Genomic DNA, 23,899 nt, shown 5'->3' with positions numbered 1-23,899 from the left:
GTTGCGGCTGTGTCCACAGTGTGTCTTTTTGTCAAATATGTCACATTTAGAATATTTCACTACTTTTTACCACTCAAGCATTATAGGGATAAATAAATATTTGGTAGTATTGTAATTGAGTGGCCTTCCTAATGTAGGACTGCCTAAAAAGCTGCCTATGATTAGCTACTGTTTAAACTTAGTGAAAATCAAATGTTCACTTTCTACCTATTTTATGTATAGAGTAAGTATTTTTTGCATTGGAGATACTGATTTTGGGTTTTCAACAGAACACCTCTTTATTCTAACCCTAGAACATATTTTGGGGAATTCCAGAAAGATGTGTGACTTTGTGTTTGTGTGTTTTTTGTAGGCATTGTACATGAAGAACAACTATTCAGATTTGAATGAAATTTGATGTACAATTTGCTCTTGTTGGTCTTAAGACCTGAACAGGTTTTAGGTTTTGATATTCAGCTTTGAGTTTTTAAAGTGCAAAGGTTTTAATACTGAAAGCAAAAAGAGCCAAACCAAGTGGCTCACAGACTCAAAAGAGTGAATCTGAGCTCAGTTTAAAGCTAAGGTTTTTCAAACCACGGTAGTCTTACTACAAAGAGACATTGATTTTATTTTTTGCCCTTAATCAAAATTCCAAGGTGTCTCTTTATGGCAGGCGTTTCATTTGTTTTAGGTTTCTGACTTTGAGTTTTGAATTCAGCCCCCTTCAGTTTATGAGCTGAGGTGCTGAGGACTTAGAAGCTGTATGGAGAAAGGTGCGGGTTTCTGCTCTTTCTCATCTAATTTTCAACATCTTAATTCAGGCTAAAAAATTGATATTTTTTATTTTAAGTTAAATAGATTTGTCTTTAAAGTGGATTACAATGTAAAAAATAACTTACGTGGTGCTGATATCTTGCATATATTTTGGTAAATCCACACCATACTTTGCTGGCCACATCAGATTTTTTTTTCCAGGAAGACAACTTTGGTAGTGATGTTTAGCTTAAAATACCAGAATTTTGAGGGGTTTTTTAGTTTTAAAAGAAGTTAAAGCATTTCTTGATACTACAAAATAGAAAGCAGTGACTGTTTAAGAATTATTGAATGAATGACTGACAGGGCAATAGAAATATTTCTGCCTATTGCATGCTTCTCAAGATATCATATGTTAATCTAGCACCTCACAAACATGACTCACTGACCTAGCAAAGGGTAAAGGTCAGGAGTTTATTTAAATACACCGGCAGATGGCAAAATAATTTCAAATGACTGCATAGTAGGTGGGAGGTGTGGCCGAAGGCAAACAACACATTGTCAAGTGTTTCTGAATGTTTAGAAATGTCTGCTTCTTATGTCACTCTTGGTCTCATTACTGCTGGTACTATAAAGGATGAATGTGAGAGATAGCAGGTGCTAACTCTTTAAGTTTGTATCTTCTAAACTGGAATAGTAAAAGCGGAAATAGATATTTAGAAAAAGGATGACATAGATAATCCAAAAAAAAGCAAACGTGTGTTTCATTGCTAGGTTCAAGCTTGTCTTTTTTACCCTCAGAACTTAGTGTGACTGAACATGAAATGTATTTCATCTGCCAAATTAATCTCCATGTCATTTCAGTACTGTAAATAGGAATTTGGTGGTTTCCTGGGACATGAATGACGCACTTCCCAAAGTTGCCTCATAAGAATAAATTAAAAGAAATACAAACCTCTCAAAACCCATTGCTTTATTTAGTAAGGAATCTGAGTGTTTCTCTTCAAGAGTAGCTACTCCAAAATAAATACAGGAGTGACAGTGTTCCTTGCTTAACCCTTTGCGGTCGTTAGGCCAGAAAACTGGCCTTAGTAAAAAGTGCGCTATAGGTCGTCAGGCCACCGCTGGTGGCCCTGCAAGTTTCTGACCGATTTGCACAGTCGCCTGGTCGAGAAAAGTGGCCTGTGTTATTCCTACGTGCTTGAAAAAAATAACTGCTGTAATTATTGGCGTTTTTTCAATAATTAATTACGACTAATGTAGCGTGACGTTGAAAATTAAATACGACTGCAAAGGGTTAAAGGCGCAGTGGTTAGAGCTACTGCTTCATAACTTCAGAGTGCTGGGTTCACCTCACAGTCCAGTCACTGCCCATGGAAAGTTCACACCTTCCCCATGTCTCTCTCTGAATGTTTTTCTTTTTTTTTTTTCCTTGGATACCCCTGTCTTTCTCCCATATCCCAGGTGCATGTTATTTTAACTGGGAAATCAAAGGTGATTCTTTGAGTAATTGAGGGGAGTGTGTGTGAGTCCATCTGGGTGTTGGGTCCTTCTTTCCTTCAGATACTGGATAATGGATGGACAGATGGATATGTTTGTTATGCTCTTTAGTTTTCTCTTCACCACTCTTCTTTTTATTCTGTTCATTTGAAGATTGCAGAGAAATAAACGTGTAGTCAATAACAATTACTTATTTTTTTTCTAATTCAACCGTTAGATAGCCCCCTATCTTTATAATGTGTGCTGTTTGGAATGCTTGCAATTTAACTTAACTCAATGAAGGATATGATGGGAAAACAGCACTTAATAATACTGAAGGACGTTTTGAATATTTATCGATGCCCTATGTCCTATTGCAACTGCTGTATCAAGAAGAGATGTTCTGATTTGCTTTGTTTAATTTTTACTTTTGCTTTTTTCAGTTTTCATTTAGCTTTGTTTTAGAACACCCTAATTCACTTTAGCTTCTTTGTCACTTTTTTACTGTTACAATTATTTTTTACCATTGTTTTTTCATGATCATTGCCATATTGTGTTCTGCAGACATCAGTGCACATACTGTACTCGTGGATCAACAAAGATACAGCTCACCTGTGTTTTATCTGATGCACAAAACCCACAAAACTGTTTGAAAAAACCTAATGACATTATTTAGTACATTTTCAAGGTTTATTGGAGAACTCTTTTATGTTTGACTTTGATGACTAGCTGTGCTACCCATCTAAGACAGACTGAAGTCTAAATAATAATCAATGTACACCTCACTATTAACATTTGCAGTGCACCATCTATTGGAACAAATCTTGTCATTTATGTTGTAATAAAATGCATTGTGTTTGTCACTCCAACAGATGGCACCTCACAAAACATTTGTAATAATAAAAGGCATTGCATTTGTCATTCCAACAGATGACACATTATAGTCATTAGCAATCATCTTCTCCTTCTTCTTTTGGCTGCTCCCATTAGGGGTTGCCACAGCGGTTCATCTTGTTCCATATCCTCCTGTCCTCTTCATCTTGCTCTGTTACACCCATCACCTGCATGTCCTCTCTCATCTCATCCATAATCTTGTTCTTAGGCCTTCCTCGTTTCCTTTATCCTGGCAGCTCCATCCCTAGCATCCTTCTCCTAGTATACCCAATACTTTTACAAATCCTATACTAAATGAAATATAATAGAGACATAGAAACTAGACGGACACACAGATGCACAGCCACTTGTCCTTTCATTAAAGTTGATACATTTTTTCAGTTGGTGAAGAACATCATAACTGAGAGGAGTTATGCTTATGAAAAAATAAAAGTCTTTTGCTAACCTAAACAAAAACAAATTCCATGTCAATTTCATTATCTTTTGGGATACAAAATATCTCAATTATCCCATGATGCTGTAATAATAAATTGAAATAAAATATAAACAATGATGAAATGGCAATAGCCATCTTCTGTTAAACATGTGCTTTAAAGCTTTTCCAGTTATAAAGGATGACTCAGCTGAAATGTCAGCACAAGCATAGCCTAATATGTGTTTAATATCCAGTAAGCAACCTTAGTGGATAAATGAAGCACACATTTCTTTCAAGAAATTTGCTTTATTAAAACACCCAGGCACATATATGTCCATTTAAGATAAAGATATATACAGAAATATTTGGGTAGGTCACAACCAAACATTTCTTGAATTTTGCACCAAACATTGAACGTCCTTACAATGCACAAGGTAATATTCTGATGGTCTTTTCTACCCACTGCTATGAGGCAAATCAATGCTTCCACCCAATGCACTCATTAAGTTTTCCACCCGGCGTATTCATTAAATTGATTTATTTTTATGTATCTATATATTGATTAATTGATTGGTTGTATTATCTGTCATGTGAGTCTGTATCCTTGTCTTTTACGTTTCTGCTGTTGTATTAATTTAAGTGCAATTTCTAGGAGTAATTCTAAGATACTTGATAAATACGGGCACAGGGTTAGGAATCTAAGCTGTTCTGTTTTAAAGATTGCCAGACATTAATAAATTACACCTCTTGTGAATTAGTTTCTTGCACTTTTGGGAATTCTTTTCATGTTAATTATTATTTTTGGAATAAATATGATAAAGTGTGAAACAGAGACTTGAGAAAGAAACAGCAAAAAAAGTTTTATATAGTTTTAACACAGTATAAAAACCTTTCATTCTTACAGACAGCTAAAAGAATGCATTCTAGACTAACCAGATGAAGAATCTTGAACTCTGTCCTTGGTGGACAGGTTTTCATTTTACCGTCTTTTCTGCTGCGTTCATGTGCTGTGGGAGTTTTAGTTACCACTTTTGATGACTCACCTCACCAGGACTCATCTTTGCACGAATTCACGATTGCCATTTTGGTAAAAATGCAAGGTTGCTATTAATTTGATAAACTGGCCCACACAAAAAGCAATTAAAGATAAGCTCTATCTATTGATTAATCATGTATTACATTGCTCCAAATGCAACTAGAATTTAAAAATTTCTGGTTGACCTGTTTATTATTTTTCATTTTATATTATGAAGTGAAGTGAAAAGTCGCAGTTGCATCACAACTGGGCTAATGTGGGTAGTATTGTTTTCTTTACATTGTTCCACTGACAGCTCAAACTTTGAAGGGTGGTCACATGTAGTTTCTCACAGGGAAATACAAAATTTTTTACTGTTTTATAGCATGTGAAATCAGCATCAATCAGAGCTAGTTACAAGTAGACGCCATTGTTAATGTGGCTTGCTGATTTCCTGTTACTTGGTCCGTGAATGTAAAGTTTACTAGAAGTATCAATTTTTCGAAAGCTGTTTCTTAATGATGCAAATATTTGTACTAACTTGATGTATTTACCCTCTAGTCAGTTCCATAATATTTGGATATTATTCTTTTTCTAAATTCAGATATTTGATATTAAATATGTTTGGATGTTATAATAAATATGGCTGTTTTCAGCTTGGTGTCCCTGGGGCAAATATACACCTGACCTGGGAAGTGAATTTTGAACATAACCATAAATGACCAGAGGAATTACTGCTATCTCTGGACAATAGCCAGTTAGGTGAACATCTGGAAGAGATGCTGGCGGCAAGCAATCAATTAGCAAAATGTAGAGAATAAAAAGAGGAAATGAAAGAAAAGAAATGTGGCCTAGTATTAAGAAACAGTAATTGGATCATGGATAAGGTGAAAAGTCACATCATGGATATCCAATGTAGTAGGGGGCGCTGTCGCACCTCCAAACCCGCAGACAATACGTCAAAACACCAGGTAAAAAGTCCCAATAATGAATTTATTAATATAATAATGTGCACAAAGCACCTCCACCTCCACTATACACAATAAATAATCAATAACACAAGTAACACCAATACAATCCTCCTCTCCACCCAGCAGCTCTGTCACACTCCCTCCCAACTCCGGCTCAGTCTGCTGGGGTTCCCACAGTCCTTTTATATTCCTAGACCCTGAAGTGCTTCTGTCCCTCAGTCCATGTGATTTCATAGCACTTCCAGGTCAGATGGAAAACTCCTTTTTCTTCATCCCGGAAGTACTTCCTTTCTTCCGTCCCCGTGACTAGGGAGTACTTCCGGGCTATAATAGAAATCATTGTGCCTCCCTGCAGCATTCCCTGGCGGCCCCCACGGTATCCAGCAGGGCTGTGCAGTAAAACTCCATTGTCCATGATGCCCTGCTGGAATTCGGGGCACCTCCATGTTGCAGGGAGGACTCCATCTAGTGGCGTGGGGGTATTGGCTGGGATAAACTGCCGGCCATATATCACACCAGTAATAGAGGAACTGTTCTAGGAAAACCAAGAGGGGCCTTAGACATTTAAAGTTTTGTCTCCACTAGTGGTTGCATGCTTTATCCTTTGTTTAACTCGGCCCTTTCTTGATCTGGTAGAAATTAACCTTTATTTAATACTTTGACCTCGTTGGCCTTATTCTGGGTTTAGAGCTAACCACTCTTACTTGCTAGACTGGCGGATTTTATTTTTTATCTGGCTTATCATTCTTTATGTCTAAAAAAATCTTGATATGAATATAATAAATTAAAATTCAGTGCCATAAGTAAAGTTGTGTCACCCAAGGGAAGTATAGCAAGAGTCAAACTGTATCACAAAGAACTGGATATGAAAAAATGCAAGCACCACATTTTTGGTGCTGCTTTTCTGCAATCTTTTGATCTTATAGCTTCTAAATAATTCCAGTACAAGGAGACACACATTACTAAGGCCCCATACTTTGACAACAGCTCTGTTTCTTCAAAAAGTGCTCAGACTTCAGTTTTGTTTCTAGAATTTTATTTTTTGATAACCCTTAGAAATGGGAATTACCTCATGACGTTCAAAATCTTGACAATTCAACAAACATAATGCAGTAGAAATACTGTATATGGAGAGAGGGTAAGATTAGTGCCTGAAAATCTATCAAATATACCAACTATTGTAATTAAGAAATAAACCTCCTAGATAGGGTTTGTTCAGGCCTAGCGACAATTAAATATGCTATTATAAGGCAAGTGATTAATTGTAAAATGCTCAGTTTCCTATTCTAATGACATTTTGATATTTTAAATTTACCACCAAAATAATTAAAATTCAATATTTTTTGTTTACAGCAAAATAACTTCAGAGAGAAGCAAATGATACAGAATCAGACAATAGATTGTTATCAAATAATATGTTCAAGGGTTTAACATGTGTATGTGTAATCAAGTGCCAGGTGAAAATGATCTTGCTTTTATGGTGTAGACCAAGTATAAATCACATACTTGGAGCAAGTAAAATATCTGGTAGACTGCTCTTTAAATCCTGAACACCCTGAGCAGGCTTCCACAAACACTTGGTTTACATTGTTAATTTAATTGGTAACAGAGTGCATGCTGGGCAAAGTAACAAGTGTTCCAGTAACATTAACTGAAGAAACATATAGTACATGTTATTTGTTGCATAGTAAACATTCATCCATTTTTTAAATCTGCTTACTCAAAGCTTAGGTTTACAATGGGGCTTAGCCTATTCCTATTGTTACTTACACTGTGAAAGGTGTAACAACCATTATACAAATATTGTGTGAAGTGAGCAAGGACAAATTTGTGGTCTGAAGGCAGATAGACATCAAAAGTTGCAAAGGTCAATACCGAACTAAAATCAAATGTCCCTAACAAATACTTTGGCCAAAATTATGTCTATTTGAGGAATAACCAAACACTTGGATGCAGCGCATACCACACCACCATCTTTTATAGGTGAAAGTTGATGATGTAATATGACATGTGGCCTACCCTCCATACCACATGACCAGCAATGGGCATGACAACTGTAAACAACATGGTCACAGATAGGCAAAAAAACATCTTAAAATTGTGATAACAAAACAAAATGTCTCAAAAACAAACATTATATCAAATTTGACAACAACAGGCCATTTAGGCCAGCATGTACTCCAATCCTTCTCACTTCCAAAATAATATCAAGTTGAGATTTGATGTCCTTGAAGTTTTTTCTCTGCTACACTGCTTGTTAATTTATTTCATGTACCTTAAGTTCTCTGCATGGCAAAAGACTTTAAAACATTTGTAGGAAATTTACCCTTAACAAGTTTCCATATTCGTTCCCAAGTTCATGCTGAATAACTTAATTTAAAGTAATTACTGGGATCCACCACACTATTTGCTTTCATAATATTAAAAACTTCTGTCATGTCTTTTGCTAAACTCTATTTACTTTAACTGAAAATATTCAACTCCTTCAGTCTCTCGCCATAGTTCATACATCTCTGTCCTAGAATCAGTTTAGTCACACTTCTCTGGACTTTCTCTAGTGTTGTTATGTCATTTTTGTAATATGAGCATGTAAACTACATACAATACTCCAGATATGGCCTCACTAGTGGGTTTATTATCTTAAATATAATTATTTCTGTTGATTTATAATCTACAGATAAAGGACTTTAAGGTAGTGTAAAACACCAAATCCCAGAGCCAACATGATGTATTTTAATATATAATTAGGCATGTGGATGTGTTATCTAAAAACGTATCAACGCCAGGTTTTTATTTTTATATATTTAAAAATTAGTGCAGTCTGATATCCATAAGAGTTTTGGGTTAAATCATCATTTTCAAATATAACTTTGAATTTCATCTCAAAGAAGCTTTCGCAGAGATCGATGAGGTAAGAATAGGAGATCCTAAATAGGAGAAAAAAACAGCTTGATGGAGACAGAGGATGATATGAAGAAATGGAGTTGGGTGTTCAGGAGCATGGTAGCTATTCTGTTACATAACAGTTCCACAACCTTTGTCTATCCAACCATTATCAAACGTGCCTAATTCAGGGGATCCTGGCAGTGTCCAGGACAAGGCAGGAACCAATCCTGGATAGGATGTCAGTCGATGGAAGGTACATTCACGCATATGATGCCAATTTACAAACTCTGGTTAGCCCAATGCACACATCTTCAGGATGTAAGAAAACAACTAGAATATGTGGAAAGGAAACCCATAAAGAATTATCTCTCTATTATAAAAAAAAATCTTGGAAGGAGACAAGGCGTGATTGTCTCAGAGACACTTTCACGTCACGCAAGACGACAAGAGCTTATGCAAAGAGATCTGGAAAAGTCCAGCGCAGTTATGTCAGACACATTTCTTGTAGAGAGAAAGAAACGATATTCACTCACGGGCAGTTATACTTTGCGTTGTCACGATGCAGTTCCAAACACGGAATCAAAAGTCAATGCAATATTGATGAAAAGGTAAAAGCAAAAAGAGATCGAATATATGAACATAGGTGATATGACAGAAGTGCGCCGCACGAAATGCAGATCACGCGGCACAGCAGCAGCAGCACGCCAGCAGCTGCTTGAGCAAAGAGGAGGTAAAAAAACGGTGTTTCCCATTGTATCACTGTTTAAGAGGGGGTGTCGGAGGAACAATCACGTCTCCTTGGGGTGCGTTCAGCCCCCCTCTTCACAACACGTGCGGCAGAGACACAAAGGCGGGGGATCGAGCGAAGCGAGCAGGGAGCGAAGCCCCCTAGTTGCATTTAAAAAATAAAAACTATTTGTTGTGAAAATTGTCATGAAATTATTTTTCAGGTTACTGTCTGCAGCTGTGACATTGCATTTGCAGTAATTTATTATTCTCAGCTATTTGTGAACAATAATATGACCAAAACTTAAAATCATGTCCATAACAAGTTCTTCCTTTTTTAGTGTTCTGCATGTAATTTGTTCACTTCTCGTGTAACCTCACTTAAGTTATGTAATGAATCAAGTGCATAGTATCTGACTCACTGATGTCTTTACTTCTTCATTGTGACACGGCTATCACCACACACTAAACTAAGGAATGTGCTTAAAGGTGCTTCCCTAATAAGAAATTAGTCATGAATTCAATACCTCTCAACCTAGAGTCTCTGCCATGCTTTGAAAGAATGATGAATAAAGGCAAATCCCTTGCCAACACAGAAGCATGTTTCTTGCTCCTTTGGGGCACATAAACCCAGCATCTGCAGTTGGTCTGCTGCCCCCAAGTGGAAACCATTTGCTTAGACTCACTTTGGAAGGGGTTTAACGTCATGTGATCTACTATAAAATGTAGCCTCTCCTCAATACTCATGAATCTCAGGTTTGCAATGTTCTGCATTTGGCTGGATTTTGTTGAGTAGACTGCTTATGTTGACTGTCTAAAATGTGTCCTATACTGCATAAAGTACTTTGAAGATGAATGAAATTGTAAGCTAAGTATCATCTATAATCAAGCACAGCACATGTTTAAGTAATATGAAATTCATGATTCACTCTAAGAAAATGCAATTAGTATGCAATTCTTAGAGAGCTTGGCAACATTTACAATATGCCACATACATAACACTATGTTTAAACAGAAGCATTGTAAAAATATCTTTCAATAATCCATCCATCCATTTTCCAACCCGCTGAATCCGAACACAGGGTCACGGGGGTCTGCTGGAGCCAATCCCAGCCAACACAGGGCACAAGGCAGAAACCAATCCCGGGCAGGGTGCCAACCCACCGCAGGATACACACAAACACACCCACACACCAAGCACACACTAGGGCCAATTTAGAATCGCCAATCCACCTAACCTGCATGTCTTTGGACTGTGGGAGGAAACCGGAGCGCCCGGAGGAAACCCACGCAGACACGGGGAGAACATGCAAACTCCACGCAGGGAGAACCCGGGTCTCCTAACTGCGAGACAGCAGCGCTACCACTGCGCCACCGTGCTGCCCTCTTTCAATAATTGTATACAGAATTCTTGCTTCTTCAAATAAGACAGAACTTAATGCATTTTTAGTTTGAACATGATTAGTTGTAATTTTATCCTGTGACACTGTGAAAAGTCTAAACACTAGACTTGAGATGCATGACCGACATTTTCTGTTGGTTTAGCAATGATTTAATTAGGAAATGATATGTATATAGAAGTCAGAATAATTGTTTAAGTGTTTTGCTTTTTCCTTAGGTTTCAGAATCCAATGTTAGTGACACCAATCAAACACAAGTTTCAAGACCCATAGACACCCAGCCGATGCCCTCAGGAGTCCCCGTGGAGAGTCCCCAGCTGACAGTGGCACTGGTGAGGAAACTTGAAGACAAACACCCCAAGGCCACAGCTCAAAGGTAAGCTACTGACAGAACTGATAGTTATTGTTCAATGACATTAGATGTTTTCCTTCAGTTTCATGTAAGATTGATTTCCCAGATATTTTTTGAAATATCTCAAAAGCCCTCAAGCTCACAGACATGCTGCGATTTCAAAAAAATATCAAGTTGGAAAGAGAGAAGGAAACATTTATGAGAACTCGTATCAATTTCCATATCGCTCGTGTGTTAAAGTGTGTGTATGCTTGCTTATATGTTATTTCATGTAAATGGACCAACATATTTGACATCTCTGGCTTTTTACTTATTTTTTTGTTCTAAGGTTTAAGGCACTTTAGAAAATCAAAGTAAAATTCTGCATGTTTTTTTTTGCAGCATGTTATATATTTCTTACAAGGTCTACTGTATATTCATAATGTTTACAAGTAGTTAGTGCAACCGAAAAGTGTATTTTGAAGCTAACAGAAGATAATCCATGCACTGTACTTTGTGATATTTATTCATTTTTGTCTTTTTAACTCCACTGCTTTTTTTACAGTGCACTGCTGTGGACCTGTCTCTTTACTTGAGCCACATCATCATTATTATCATTATTACTGGAAATCATGTTTGTTCATTTCAGTCTGTGACTGTTGCCAGAAACAATTATACATTAAGCCTTAGAAAATCACAATTTGGGTGGCATATCTATCTTTTAATGCATCTTAGTCAGTTTAATGCAATTTAACAATGGTCAAATTTTCACTTCACGTTTCACTTGGAACCCATACAGATAATCAAATTCACAAGAATACGCAGCCTTTTTGTGTGATCCAGATGTGTATGTGAAAAAAAGATTAATTGCTTTAAACAATTTAAACAATGTTTATGAGCTGTGTTGTTTAACCAAAGGATTTTCACAGAGCAGTAATTTGGTGCCTAAAAATTAAAGATGCTCATAACAGAGTGCGCTTTTTTATTATTTTGTTAACTCATGTGGCTTATGTTTATATGCTCTACTTATCATGTAATGTTCTTCATTTTAAAACATCCTTTCAATGATTTTGATTTTTATGGGACTTAAATTTTCTTGTGAGAAACAACACTTTTACATGAAATTTTAAGTGACAACAATTTGGATTATGAAATGTATGTATATTTTATTGTGTGGTTTTCTTTACTGCATCTTATTTAGTTGTGAAAGCTTATGAATGTAAAAAGAAGTAAAGTTCACAAACCTCTCATTTAACACAGTTTGAAGCCGTATAGTTTAATTATAGCTGACATTTTCGTATCATCACTTAAGTTTTATTCTTGGCTTGGGAGAGAGTGATGTGAATATTGAAAAAAAGACATAAATGCAACAGTGATGTCAATTATGGCACTTTATACAATTTATGAAATATTTATTCATTAAGTACCTCATGTTATTAATTAAGTGCAGAGGTAATCAACGCTCTCCCATTTTAACACAGCTCACCCCCCAAATTACACCCATAGACATGCCAATATATAAAAATTTCTTCTGACTGCGTTGAGAATAAATTTGTTGATACAAGTTTATCAAATCAAGTGGCACACACCTTTTCTATAATATAACGATGGAACTGTACAGTAACAGCCAATGAAGCATACTGACCCAGCTTGTCACCCAGTGACCTGTGAGAAGGAAATAATGAACTGTGAGTAGCCATCATCGTAACTGCTTCTGACAGTTTGGCTATGGGCACATCTGTGTTAGTTGTATGGAAAGGCCTTTGTTGTTTTCCCACAAGTGACTTTACAGACCGCTAAGGGGATTGCTGGCCGACGTACTCCTGCAATGTTCCCTGCTTTCGGGGGAGCAGCTGTCACTGACAGAGCTGGCATTTGTTCTAATGATGTTCTTGGCATTTATTTATTTATTTATTTACTTACTTACTTATTCATTTTCCTAAACAAATAAAGAAAGACCACTTCGGAATGAAATGTATCTCCTTTATTGGCACACATTGTTAGTAAAGGTGCAATAAGAAGAGAGTTTTTAATTTACTCTAAGTTTCTTAAGATAGTGAATAAAAATATTGCTGTAGTGCAGTTCTGATCTATAATAATAATTAATGTATGTAAAGTTCAGTTTTTTTCTTGATCTTTAGAGGAAACTGTAGACAGCTTGGCACAGGACAAGGTTAAAAAAATAAAAGATTAGCATCATGAGTATTCAATTGATAAAGTAATAAGTTATAATTAGCTGTCTGGCATATTATAAATTATTTTTCTTTCTTAAGCAAAGAATGTCTACATAAGTCTAGAAATAAAAAAAAAAGTTTAATTCAGCACATTATCTTCCTTTAATAACCTTATTATACTAATACTGTACTCCTAGCATTTTAATATATTGATTGTAACGATATGAAGTTTTGGTTTACCTTTTTCTGCAGACAGTTTTATTTATTTTGCGTGTGACAGAAGACTCCCCTCATGCTGTGAAGTGTACTTGTTCTTTTAATGACAATCCAACTTCGTGCTTCAATAGACCCCGAGTATAAAAAGTGCGCATTACTGGGGGAAAAAGAATGACATCCATTTGGTGCAATTTATTTATTTGTTTGGCCAATGATTCTTTTTGAATTGACTTAATAACTTAATAAAAATGTGTTGGATTGAATTATTAACTTTTCATTAATATTGCAGTTAATTTATATCCTATTGTTCTTCCAATGAAGGTGTAAACCAAAAGAAATAATTTATTGTACACCATGTTTTTTTTCCTGGTGATCATAATTGAAGTTAATGTGTGCACTTTAGGCTTTTAGCTGTGTTTAGAAAGTACAGTCACATTAAGACCCTACTGAAATATGGAATCTGCAAATATTTCTTGTCTAAATACTCTATTGACTTCTACGCTTTAAACTATCTGCAATTTGCAACACACTTTGCCATTTAACTATTATATTTTTTTTACATTTTTAGCAGGTGGTTTAAAACATAAAATATAAGGATAGCACTTTTAATGGCCAATTATAGATGAATATAATACAATTTATATTTCTATATGTGTAGCATAGTTAACTGTTCTAAAACTCTTTGTAATGGAGTTTATATAGCAGCATAGTAACTGCATTTGAAGGATTGGACTTCAGATCTCCCTCAATTTGTTTGAGTGTCTCCAAAAAGTGTCCTGTACTCCAATGGCCTGTATTTGCTATTGTGTCTATTTCAGCTGACTGTAAAAAATCTGGACAGGTCCATGTGCTCACCGGTAAAAAGGATCAGTTGTAATTCTAGTTTTTCAATTGACCTCCTATGTAATGCAAACACCCCCTCCCTCTCTCCCTTGAAAGAGTAACCCTTCTGCCTGGCAAAAGAGTGATCCAAAAAGTCCAGGCATTGCAGGAGATATACACAGATCCCAGCTGGACTGGTGGTGAGATACAAATTCACAGTTTCTGTCCACAGAGGGTCACCTCAGCCGACATTTTCCATTGAACCACTGGGACAGCTCTATGCTCCATTACCTTGCACAGTTTGTGTCACTACACAGTAACCAGTGACAGTGGAGGGAAGCCAGATTTTGGTCATCTGGGATTAAACCTGTTATGGTGTAGTAGAGCATCAATCCAAATATTCTGGTATTAAACACTATTGCAAGTCCCAGAAGGGAACTATAGGTTCAGAAGGAAATAATCGCTAAGTGTAAAACTCAGACTCATGTTGGCATTATTCTCTCTGTTTTTTTAAAATAAATTCCATAGAGAAACAATAAAAACAATCTATAATGTGAAACAGTCAGTTTAGTCATACATTTACCCATTTGCACCATGTATTCCATAATTGTTAAAATGTTTCTTAGCATATTGTTTACAGCAAAAGTAAATGACTGAATAGAATTTTTTTTAGTTTTTGTTTAATTGATGGTATTATCCAGAGGTGCCATTCAACAGTAAGACAGTGGTGAAGCCTTAATAGCTTATAGTCCATCACTTCAGCTATTAGGCTATACTGCTTAAGTTTTTTAAGCTCAAGTTATGTATATTTATCCACACTTCTTTTTTAATACATGAAAATACCCAACTATGTCTTCTCCAGGCAGAAAATTAAGAGAAATAATACATTTCATGCCCTTTCTTGCCTTTCCTTGGAAACATTCCCTGCTTTAAGTTTACATTCTTGACTCTTTTTAAACATACATTTGTGTTGATGCATATCATGACTGAGGCAGGCACTTCAGGAAGTTGAGACAACTGCTCAGATATAAATTTATCCATTGCTGGACATAGGAATGCATTTATTAACAGCCAGTAAACAATCATCATAAACCTCAGTCCAGTTATTGGAGAAGGTCTCCTTCCATCAGCATACTCCAGTGCAGAGTTCAGTTCTCCTTCTTCAACTCTTAGGTTTTATCAGTGCTAGTTAACAGAAATAGGAACTGTCTATCATGGTGACTTATGTTGACCAGATTCTCTGATTGGAAGTGAACTGCTCATACTCTGCCCCAGCTTCCTTTTCACTGTCACATATGTCCAGATAGGCTCCTTTATATCCCAAAGACCTTAGAGAGTATTGTTTTCTCCTCTTCTTCCATTTCCAGTAACCTTCCTAAGGAACTTCTAGTCCTCTCCTGAAATAAAACAGAACATGGTTTCAGGCTTCTAGAGTTCCCCATATAGTTCTTCCTGTGTTCCCATCCAAAATCTAAAGAGTATGCTGAGCAAACTGTAGCTACAGTGACTGAGCAAATTATGAGGAACACATTTACAGTTCAAGTAAGAAGTTTATGTACACTTAGAGTGAAGTCTTTTAAACTCACTTTATAACTCCTCCACAGATTTTATACTAACAAACTAAGTTTAGCCTATCATAAGACATCCACTTTGTGCAGGACAAAAGTATTATTTTCCAACAATGTTCACAGACAGAGTATTTCACTTTTTATTGACTACATTGCAATTCCAGTGGGTCACAAGTTTATACACACTTTGCTAACTGTGCCTTTAAACAGTTTGGAAAATTCCAGAAAATAATGGCAAGCCTTTGGATAATTAGATAATTAGATTCTGAGAGCCAGTTATCCCAATTGGAGTCAACATGTGTTTGTATGTTAAGGCCTACCATCAAACTCACTGCCTTTATCACAGACAGACCTCCACAAATCTAGTTCATCCTTTGGAACTATTTCCAAATACCTGAAGTTTCCATTTTCATCTGTACAAACAATAATATGCAAGTATAGACACCATGGAACCACACAGCCATCATACTGCTTCAGGTAGGAGACGCATTCCGTCTCCTAGAGAAGAACATACTTTGGCGCAAAAGGTGTAAATCAATTCCAGAACAGGAAAAAGGATCTGTGAAGATGCTGCAGGAAACAGATAGACAAGTATCTATATCCACAGTAAAACCAGTCCTTTATTGACATAACCTGAAAGGCTGCTCAACAAGGAAGACACATATGCTCTAAAACCACCATAAAAAAGCCAGACTCCAATTTGCAGTGGCACATGGGGGCAAAGATCTTACCTTCTAGAGAAATGTCCTCTTGTCTGATGAATCCAAGATTGAATTGTTTGGCCATAATGACCATTGTTATGTTTGGAGGAAAAAAGGTGAGGCTTGCAAGCCAAAAAACACCATACCAACCATCAAGCATGGGAATGGGAGCATCATGTTGTGGGGGTGGTTTGCTGCAGGAGGAACTGGTGCACTTCACAAAATAGATAGAAAATTATGTAGATATACTGCAGCAACATTTCAAGAGCTGAGCAAGGAAGTTGAAGCTCACTCGCAAATGGGTCTTCCAGTTGGACAATCACTCCAAGCATACCTCCAAAGTTGTGGCAAAATGGCTTAAGGACAACAAGGTCAAGATATTGGATTGGTCATCACAAAGCCCTGACCTCAATCCAATTGAAAATTTGTGGGCAGAACTGAAAAAGTATGTGCGAGCAAGGGGGTTTATGAACCTATTCCTGTCACACCAGTTCTGTCTGGAGGAATGGGACAAAATTCCAGTAACTTATTGTGAGAAGCTTATGTAAGGTGATCCAAAATGTTAGGCTCAAGTTAAACAATGTTAAGGCAATGCTAAACTGTACTCCTGCTTACCTATGCAATTATCTAATCAGCCAATCATGTGGCAGCAACACAATGCATAAAATCATGTAGATACAGTTTAGAAGATTCAGTTAATGTTCCAAAATGCATTTATTTCCCTATTCTGTACATTAACTGATGCTGACCATGTGCATCCCTCCATGGCCGTATTTTACCCATTCTCTAATGATTACTTCCAGCATGATTTTGCACCACTGCACAAAGAAAAAGTCATTTCAAAATGGTTTCATTAACAATTATCTACTAGAGAGCTGGCATGTATTTATTCACAGAATTTATTAGGAAACAGCAAGGTGACAAAATAGGAATACTATCCTACAGTATATTGATTTCCGTAGTTCTTTCAGGAGGGAGATCTACTCTGATTAGCATAATACATTTTATCAGGAAAGACTATGCAATTATTGATCTTCTTGTTTGAAAAAATCCAGTTCATGCCATGAAGACACTCTCTTCACCATTACATCAACCTTCATTGCTGGCATTAGGATGGATCCATGGGTACATATGTTTCTTTCACATTTTGTTGCACTCATCAGCATCAAACAAGGTGATTACTGTATTGTCCAGTTTTTCTGTACAATAGCCCAGCAATTATATTTTATTATTTCCTTGCTGAAGTCATTTTGGTCACGATTGGCTATACTGAATGTTAACTAATGTACAGGAAGTCATGTATTCTTTTTTTCGTCTTTTTCCATGTTTTTGAGCTGATGGTGGAAGTATGTAAACAACTAACAATTATCATGCCTTTCTTGCATTTTTTTAACATCCCCTGCTTGATTACCAGAGCCGACTATTGGGAAGCATTATGTTTTGATGAATTCCTGGAGTCTCTGGTTTCATATCTGCAGTTTATATGCATTCTAAAGTATTTGGTAAAAATAACTTGATTATCTATGGTCCTGTCAAGCTTCTTAGTTGTGGCATGGCTTTATCATTTCTTTCAAACTATAAAAAACACTTTCATCTTTGTGCCTTCTCTTATTTATACAACTGGATTCAGGGGATTCAGGGGAACAGGGCCTAAAGACACGAGAGGAAATGTACTTTTTGATATTGTTTCTATACACTGAAATCAATAGGTGATCTTCAGGGCATTATAAGACTCACGAATGACAGATGTGACTGAGGAAACTGAGGACTATCTTTGTCTAAGAAGTACTGTTGAATAAAAACATGGATTGGCTTGATTTTATTTGCAAACCCATAGCATCAGCTGCGGTGGGTTGGCACCCTGCCCGGGATTGGTTCCTGCCTTGTGCCCTGTGTTGGCTGGGATTGGCTCCAGCAGACCCCCGTGACCCTGTGTTCGGATTCAGCGGGTTGGAAAATGGATGGATGGATGGATAGCATCAGGGCATGATCTGTTGCGTGTGTGTGTGTGTGTGTGTTTTTGTCACCCCCATCTTAAAGAGGTGTGTGTGTTAGATAATTTCATCCAGTATAAGTACCACACAGTATAAGTGTGGATATTGTCATGATTTCTGGTATGTTTTTAATTTTTATTTTCTTTCATAACATTGTCTTCTTCAGTCCAGACTGTGACAGAACAAATATATAAAATAGTGTGCCATTTTACACTGGTTTTTGTCTTGCGCCTGTTGCTGCTAGTGTAGGCTCTAGCCATTGCAACCCTGACAAATGGATGGACATCCTAAAGACATGCTACCACAATACTCAAAATTAGGAATAAAATGTTTATCGTGTTTGTTTAATTTTGCTTTATTTTCTTAACTCTTTTCCAAGTGTGTGTTTGGAATGCAAGTCATCAATATGTTAAAATGTAGTGCTTGAAAAGAAAAAGCTGAACATTTGGTGTAATAATTTTTACAGAATTAAACAGGAGAATGAGGCATAATCATCATCAGAGGACATGCAAGGATTGTTTTGACCACACAGAATAAGAACTTATTGTCAAAAAAAAAATTTAAACTTCAGAATTTCAGCAGTCCAAAATAGCAGCAAGGTCAAAAACAATTCTAAAAATAAGTCCCTGACTAGAAGAGTATTTGAACTTCAGCTATGAGCAATTTGTGTTTAGGATTTATCTATAAGCTTGGATTTTGAAAAAACTATGTTGCCATGTGAAATAGTGATCATGTGATGTCACATGTTGCATCGCAGGCAATCACATGATTAGCTGATGGTGCCATTATTATATACAACATGCATGTGGCCACAAGAAGCAATTTTAAAAAAGGACGATTCTGTATAGAAAACCAGATGTAAAATTTCAGTGAGATGATATCATCATCATAATGACACAATTAATGGAAAATGAAATGTTTTTTGTTCAAAAATTGTCAAAAAAGACTGGTAAGAGGAATATAATAATAGAAAAAAGTGGAAATGGGAGTTCAAAAAGTCATTTCTCTTGCAGAACTTACAAATATCTTTTCTTTAGGTCTGGTTTTACAACGTAAGATGCTTTACCCAATAGTTTTCCAAAAGTTCCTCTACAGTATATGCTACGTTGAATATACAGAATATTAATGGTTAGTCCTTCTGCCTCACAGCACCAAAGACTTGTGATGAAATCCTAGCTTAGTTATTGTCTATGTGTAGTCTGTATGTTCTGTGCTTGTGCATTGGTTTTCTTTGCCTCTTTCCAGTTTCCTCCCATATCCCAACAACATGCAAGCTAGATTGCCTGGAAACTGTAAAATGGTATGATGTGAGTAAGTGTGAATGTGTCGAAGCCTGTGCCCTGAAATTGACTGCTATCCAGATGATTAGTTTCTGTCTGTTGCCCAGAACTGTTTGACTAGGCTCCACTCAATTACATATCTCAAGCAGGCTTGGAAAAAAAGATTGATATATTTAATAAACAAAGTACCAATGTAAATAGCATTAGAAAGAATTGATTTAATAAAGTTACATTTAGGTTTATGATATATTATCCATTGTAAACTTTAAGAGGCATAGTCAGATGATGTAGTAAAATGACCTTAAGCTACAACATTGCTAAAGTTTCCTTCAGAAATTGTGTAAATAGATGCTAAAATAGAATTCTTGAATGTTTTTTTGGTAGATTCTTTAATGAAAGACAATTTAGCATTGTAATGTTAACCTGTACTTTGTTTCTGATGAATAAAAATAATTTCACTTGGCTTATAGAAAATTGTTGCATTAATACATTTGTGGTAATTATTAGTATACATTAACAGAAGAACTAGGTCAGCATGCATTTAAAAAGGAAAAAAATAAGAAAGGTCATTTTGCAGAGAAATATAAAAAGAAACATAAGCAATCCTTCAGTAATTAGGCCAACATTAAGTGTCCACCATACATAATTTATATTTTTTTCAGCATGGAGTTCAATTTTTTTGTTACTGCTTTTATTATTGTGGAGTGCACGTTGTTACAATGACTAGTAGTATTATCCTGTATTCCCAGATTCAGATTTAGGAGACTTGCTTGCATGTTCCTATTTGTATGTCATTGTGAGTTTCATCCTACTGGTCCGTTTTCTTTCCACAGGTTGAAGCATATGTCATTTGTCTTGTAATGAAAATGGCTCCAGCAAGTGTATGGTTTTGTATGTGCCATGTGGCATATCATGGGTGGCATGGTGGCACGGTGGCGCAGTGGGTAGCACTGCTGCCTCGCAGTTGGGAGATCTGGGGACCTGGGTTCGCTTCCCGGGTCCTCCCTGCGTGGAGTTTGCATGTTCTCCCCGTGTCTGCGTGGGTTTCCTCCGGGCACTCCGGTTTCCTCCCACAGTCCAAAGACATGCATGTTAGGTGGATTGGCGATTCTAAATTTGCCCTAGTGTGTGCTTGGTGTGTGGGTGTGTTTGTGTGTGTCCTGCGGTGGGTTGGCACCCTGCCCAGGATTGGTTCCTGCCTTGTGCCCTATGTTGGCTGGGATTGGCTCCAGCAGACCCCCGTGACCCTGTGTTCGGATTCAGCGGGTTGGAAAATGGATGGATGGATGGATGTGGCATATCTTGCTCCCATCAACAAGTTCATTCTCACTTTGATGTCATATCATGCACCTTGAAACACCCATCATCATGCCCTTGTCTATACCTTCCACGCTGTTTGTTTTTAGCCTTTTCATGCCCATTGTTACTCCCTTTTTCTCAATGTTGATTTGTATTTTGTGTGTGGCCATGCCTTCCTACTTGCCTAATACAGCTAGTACACATGCTTAAGGAAGTACCTCAGCTACTTAATCTGTCCTCTGTGTTTCTGTATTCTCTCTGTTTTTGGCCATTTGCTTGTGTATTTGGGTAACCTTTTCAGGAACTATGATTTTGCTAGCTATTACCTACCCAGTATCCCTGGTATAAGGGCTGCCTTTATTAACATTGCTGCAAAACAAAGAATCATCCTGTTAGTAGTAAAGTTCTACATTTACATGTATTTACTTGACTGATGACTTTATCCAAAGCGACTTACAACATTTGACATACAGTTGGTTACATTTCTTTTTGCTTTCCAATTGGAGCACAGATGGGTGAAGTGACCTGCTTAGGGTCACACAGTCTCAGGATTTGAACCACAGCCTCAGTATTAGAAGTCCAAAGCCTTATCCACTGCGCCGTACTACCTGCCTAGATCAGAACCCTGTTTAAACTAGGCTATGTCAAAGTCTCTAGTTCCTCCCAATTTGTATAGGTGGGCTCCATATACTGTATAAACTCAGTTCAGTCCATGTTTAACCAGCTTTTAAAGAAGTCTGTGCCTTGGTTAACACAGTAGGGTTCCTCTTTTTAAAGAAACTATGTTAATGGCTCATCATAGAATGAGTACTTTTTTCTCAATGTTTGAAATTCAATTGAATTTTTTTGTTTAGTTCATCATTTATAATCCCCCCACATCATTTGACTGGAGTGGAAGATCTTCTCTTTAGACATAATCTCACTGGGCTAGGTTTTCTTTAACAGATGGCTTCCACTTCTCTCCTAAAATGAGTACAGATCATGTTTTGAAGCTTTGGAATTCTATTTGTCATAAACATTATAGGCTACAACATAAATAATAATACAACAATAAAAATTTGAACGACAACAACAACGATACTATTTTTATTATTATTAGTATTATTAACAATAATAATAATCCTTAAACTGGAATGGCATTGGAAGCACAAACATAGCAAAATAAAATTAACATGGAAATAGATAGATAGATAGATAGATAGATAGATAGATAGATAGATAGATAGATAGATAGATAGATAGATAGATAGATAGATAGATAGATAGATAGATAGATAGATACTTTATTAGGACTGTAACTCTAAACTTTGAATGCATTGGTAACTGCTGATTTAATTCAAAGCATAAATGGACGTACATAAAGACTTGCATTAAAACTCCACACATGTTGTCTTCTGTTGTTTACCACCACCTATGACTTGAATGATTATATTCTTCATGTTAATTTCTTGCACACTGAAAATGATCTTCATAGTTGGTCTTTTGATGGAAAAACTTGTGCATTGATTGATTGGTGATAATGCATTCTTTGCATACATTATCTAGGATACAGTAAAGTAGAATTATGGGCAAATGTTTAAACATAATTATTATACTTTGATTTCACAGAATTTTATTATATTAGGCTATGCTTCCAAGTACAGCCCAACACCCATGAATTTTCTAAAATGTGTCTAAATTTCCTAGACCAGGGTGGGCAATCTTGGTCCTGGAGAGCCACAGTGGCTACAGGTTTTCATTCCAACCCAACTGCTTAATTAGAAACCAATCCTTGCCAGTCTTGGACCTTATTTAATTCTATAGGTTGTTAGTCTGCAATGTAAGGTTCTTATATCATAGATTTTTTCCTTTTCAAGGATATCATCCAAATGATTTGAAGCCTAAAATGGATCATTTTAAGTTTTTATTAAATCAAACAGTGCATGATGAACACACACAGATGTAAATAGAAACAAGCTAGATGGAGAGCTGCTTTGTCATTTACATCATTTTGCTAATAAGGAGCCATTAAAACATGGAATGCAGCTGTTTAAGATTAAAATAAGCAATTAAGGGTGGGGAACCTTAACAAGCGAGGCCACTAAAATGAAGCATCAAAATGTCACTTAAGCAATAAGTGCTTCATCAGCAATAATTGACTTCTCATTAACAAACTGGTTTGGAACAAAAACCTGCAGCCATTGTGGCTCTCCAAGACTGACATTGCCCACCGTTTCTTCATTTTTCTACATGCAGATCTACCAGTGATGATTTCACTCCAAGCATCTTTGAACACTTACCATCATTAACTGACGATTTCATAGCCGTTCTTCCCTGTAAATAATTTGCAGTCTGCATGTAGGTAGTCATGTTTGTCTATTGGGTTGATTCTGTCTGATTAATTCATTTTTATTAATTTTTCTATTTCAGGGTTGATATTGGTACACAAATCAGATTTGAATTGCTTTCAAAATTAATTTGAACAGTCAAAAAAAAAATCGGATACAAATGAAACAATTAGGAATTGAGTCACTTTTATCTACAGTCTGAGTGTAGTTTTAGTAGCCTGTAGAAAGATATAGACTCAGACAATTCTGGTATGGTCTTTTTGATTTATTTTTGTAAAGTTGCAACTGCTCTAGTATTGCGCCAATTTTGGGGGGCATTACTACCCAACTTTAGAATGGGGCCAGATTCCTCTATGCTCCGCCATGTATGGCACCTATGTTTCCCTTGTTCCTGGTTTTGTCTTATCACAGGGATATAAACCTTCAGCCTGAATTTTTCCGATGTGGCCAGCTGCTGTTTTAAGTGTGGCTTTTATTGACTTGCTATGGACCTTTTTTCCTGGTTTGACTGTGGATCCTCATGCTGCATTGGTTAGTCTCTCAACTCTCAATCTAGTCATAAACAAGCACTTTTTAAGTGATGAACATCCTATGAAGTGTGTTTATGGACAGGGCAGAGAGTTTTGCAACACGTTGACTATCCAGTGACATAATATGATCACGGGAAAT

At 36.6% G+C, this 23,899-nt stretch overlaps 1 protein-coding gene across 1 annotated transcript in view; it reads left to right on the top strand.

Moving 5' to 3' along the window:
- The window catches only part of LOC114645277 (doublecortin domain-containing protein 1-like), a 559,771-nt gene that overhangs the window by 375,545 nt on the left and 160,327 nt on the right, over positions 1-23,899 (top strand). The window contains exon 19 of the mRNA XM_051922996.1: positions 10,737-10,894. Coding sequence (XP_051778956.1) covers positions 10,737-10,894 — 158 coding nt within the window. The remainder of the gene's footprint in view (positions 1-10,736; positions 10,895-23,899) is intronic.

The sequence above is a fragment of the Erpetoichthys calabaricus genome, chromosome 2 (assembly GCF_900747795.2).
Source record: "Erpetoichthys calabaricus chromosome 2, fErpCal1.3, whole genome shotgun sequence".
Taxonomy (NCBI): Eukaryota; Metazoa; Chordata; class Cladistia; order Polypteriformes; family Polypteridae; genus Erpetoichthys; species Erpetoichthys calabaricus.
This window is presented reverse-complemented; position numbering and strand designations above follow the sequence as displayed.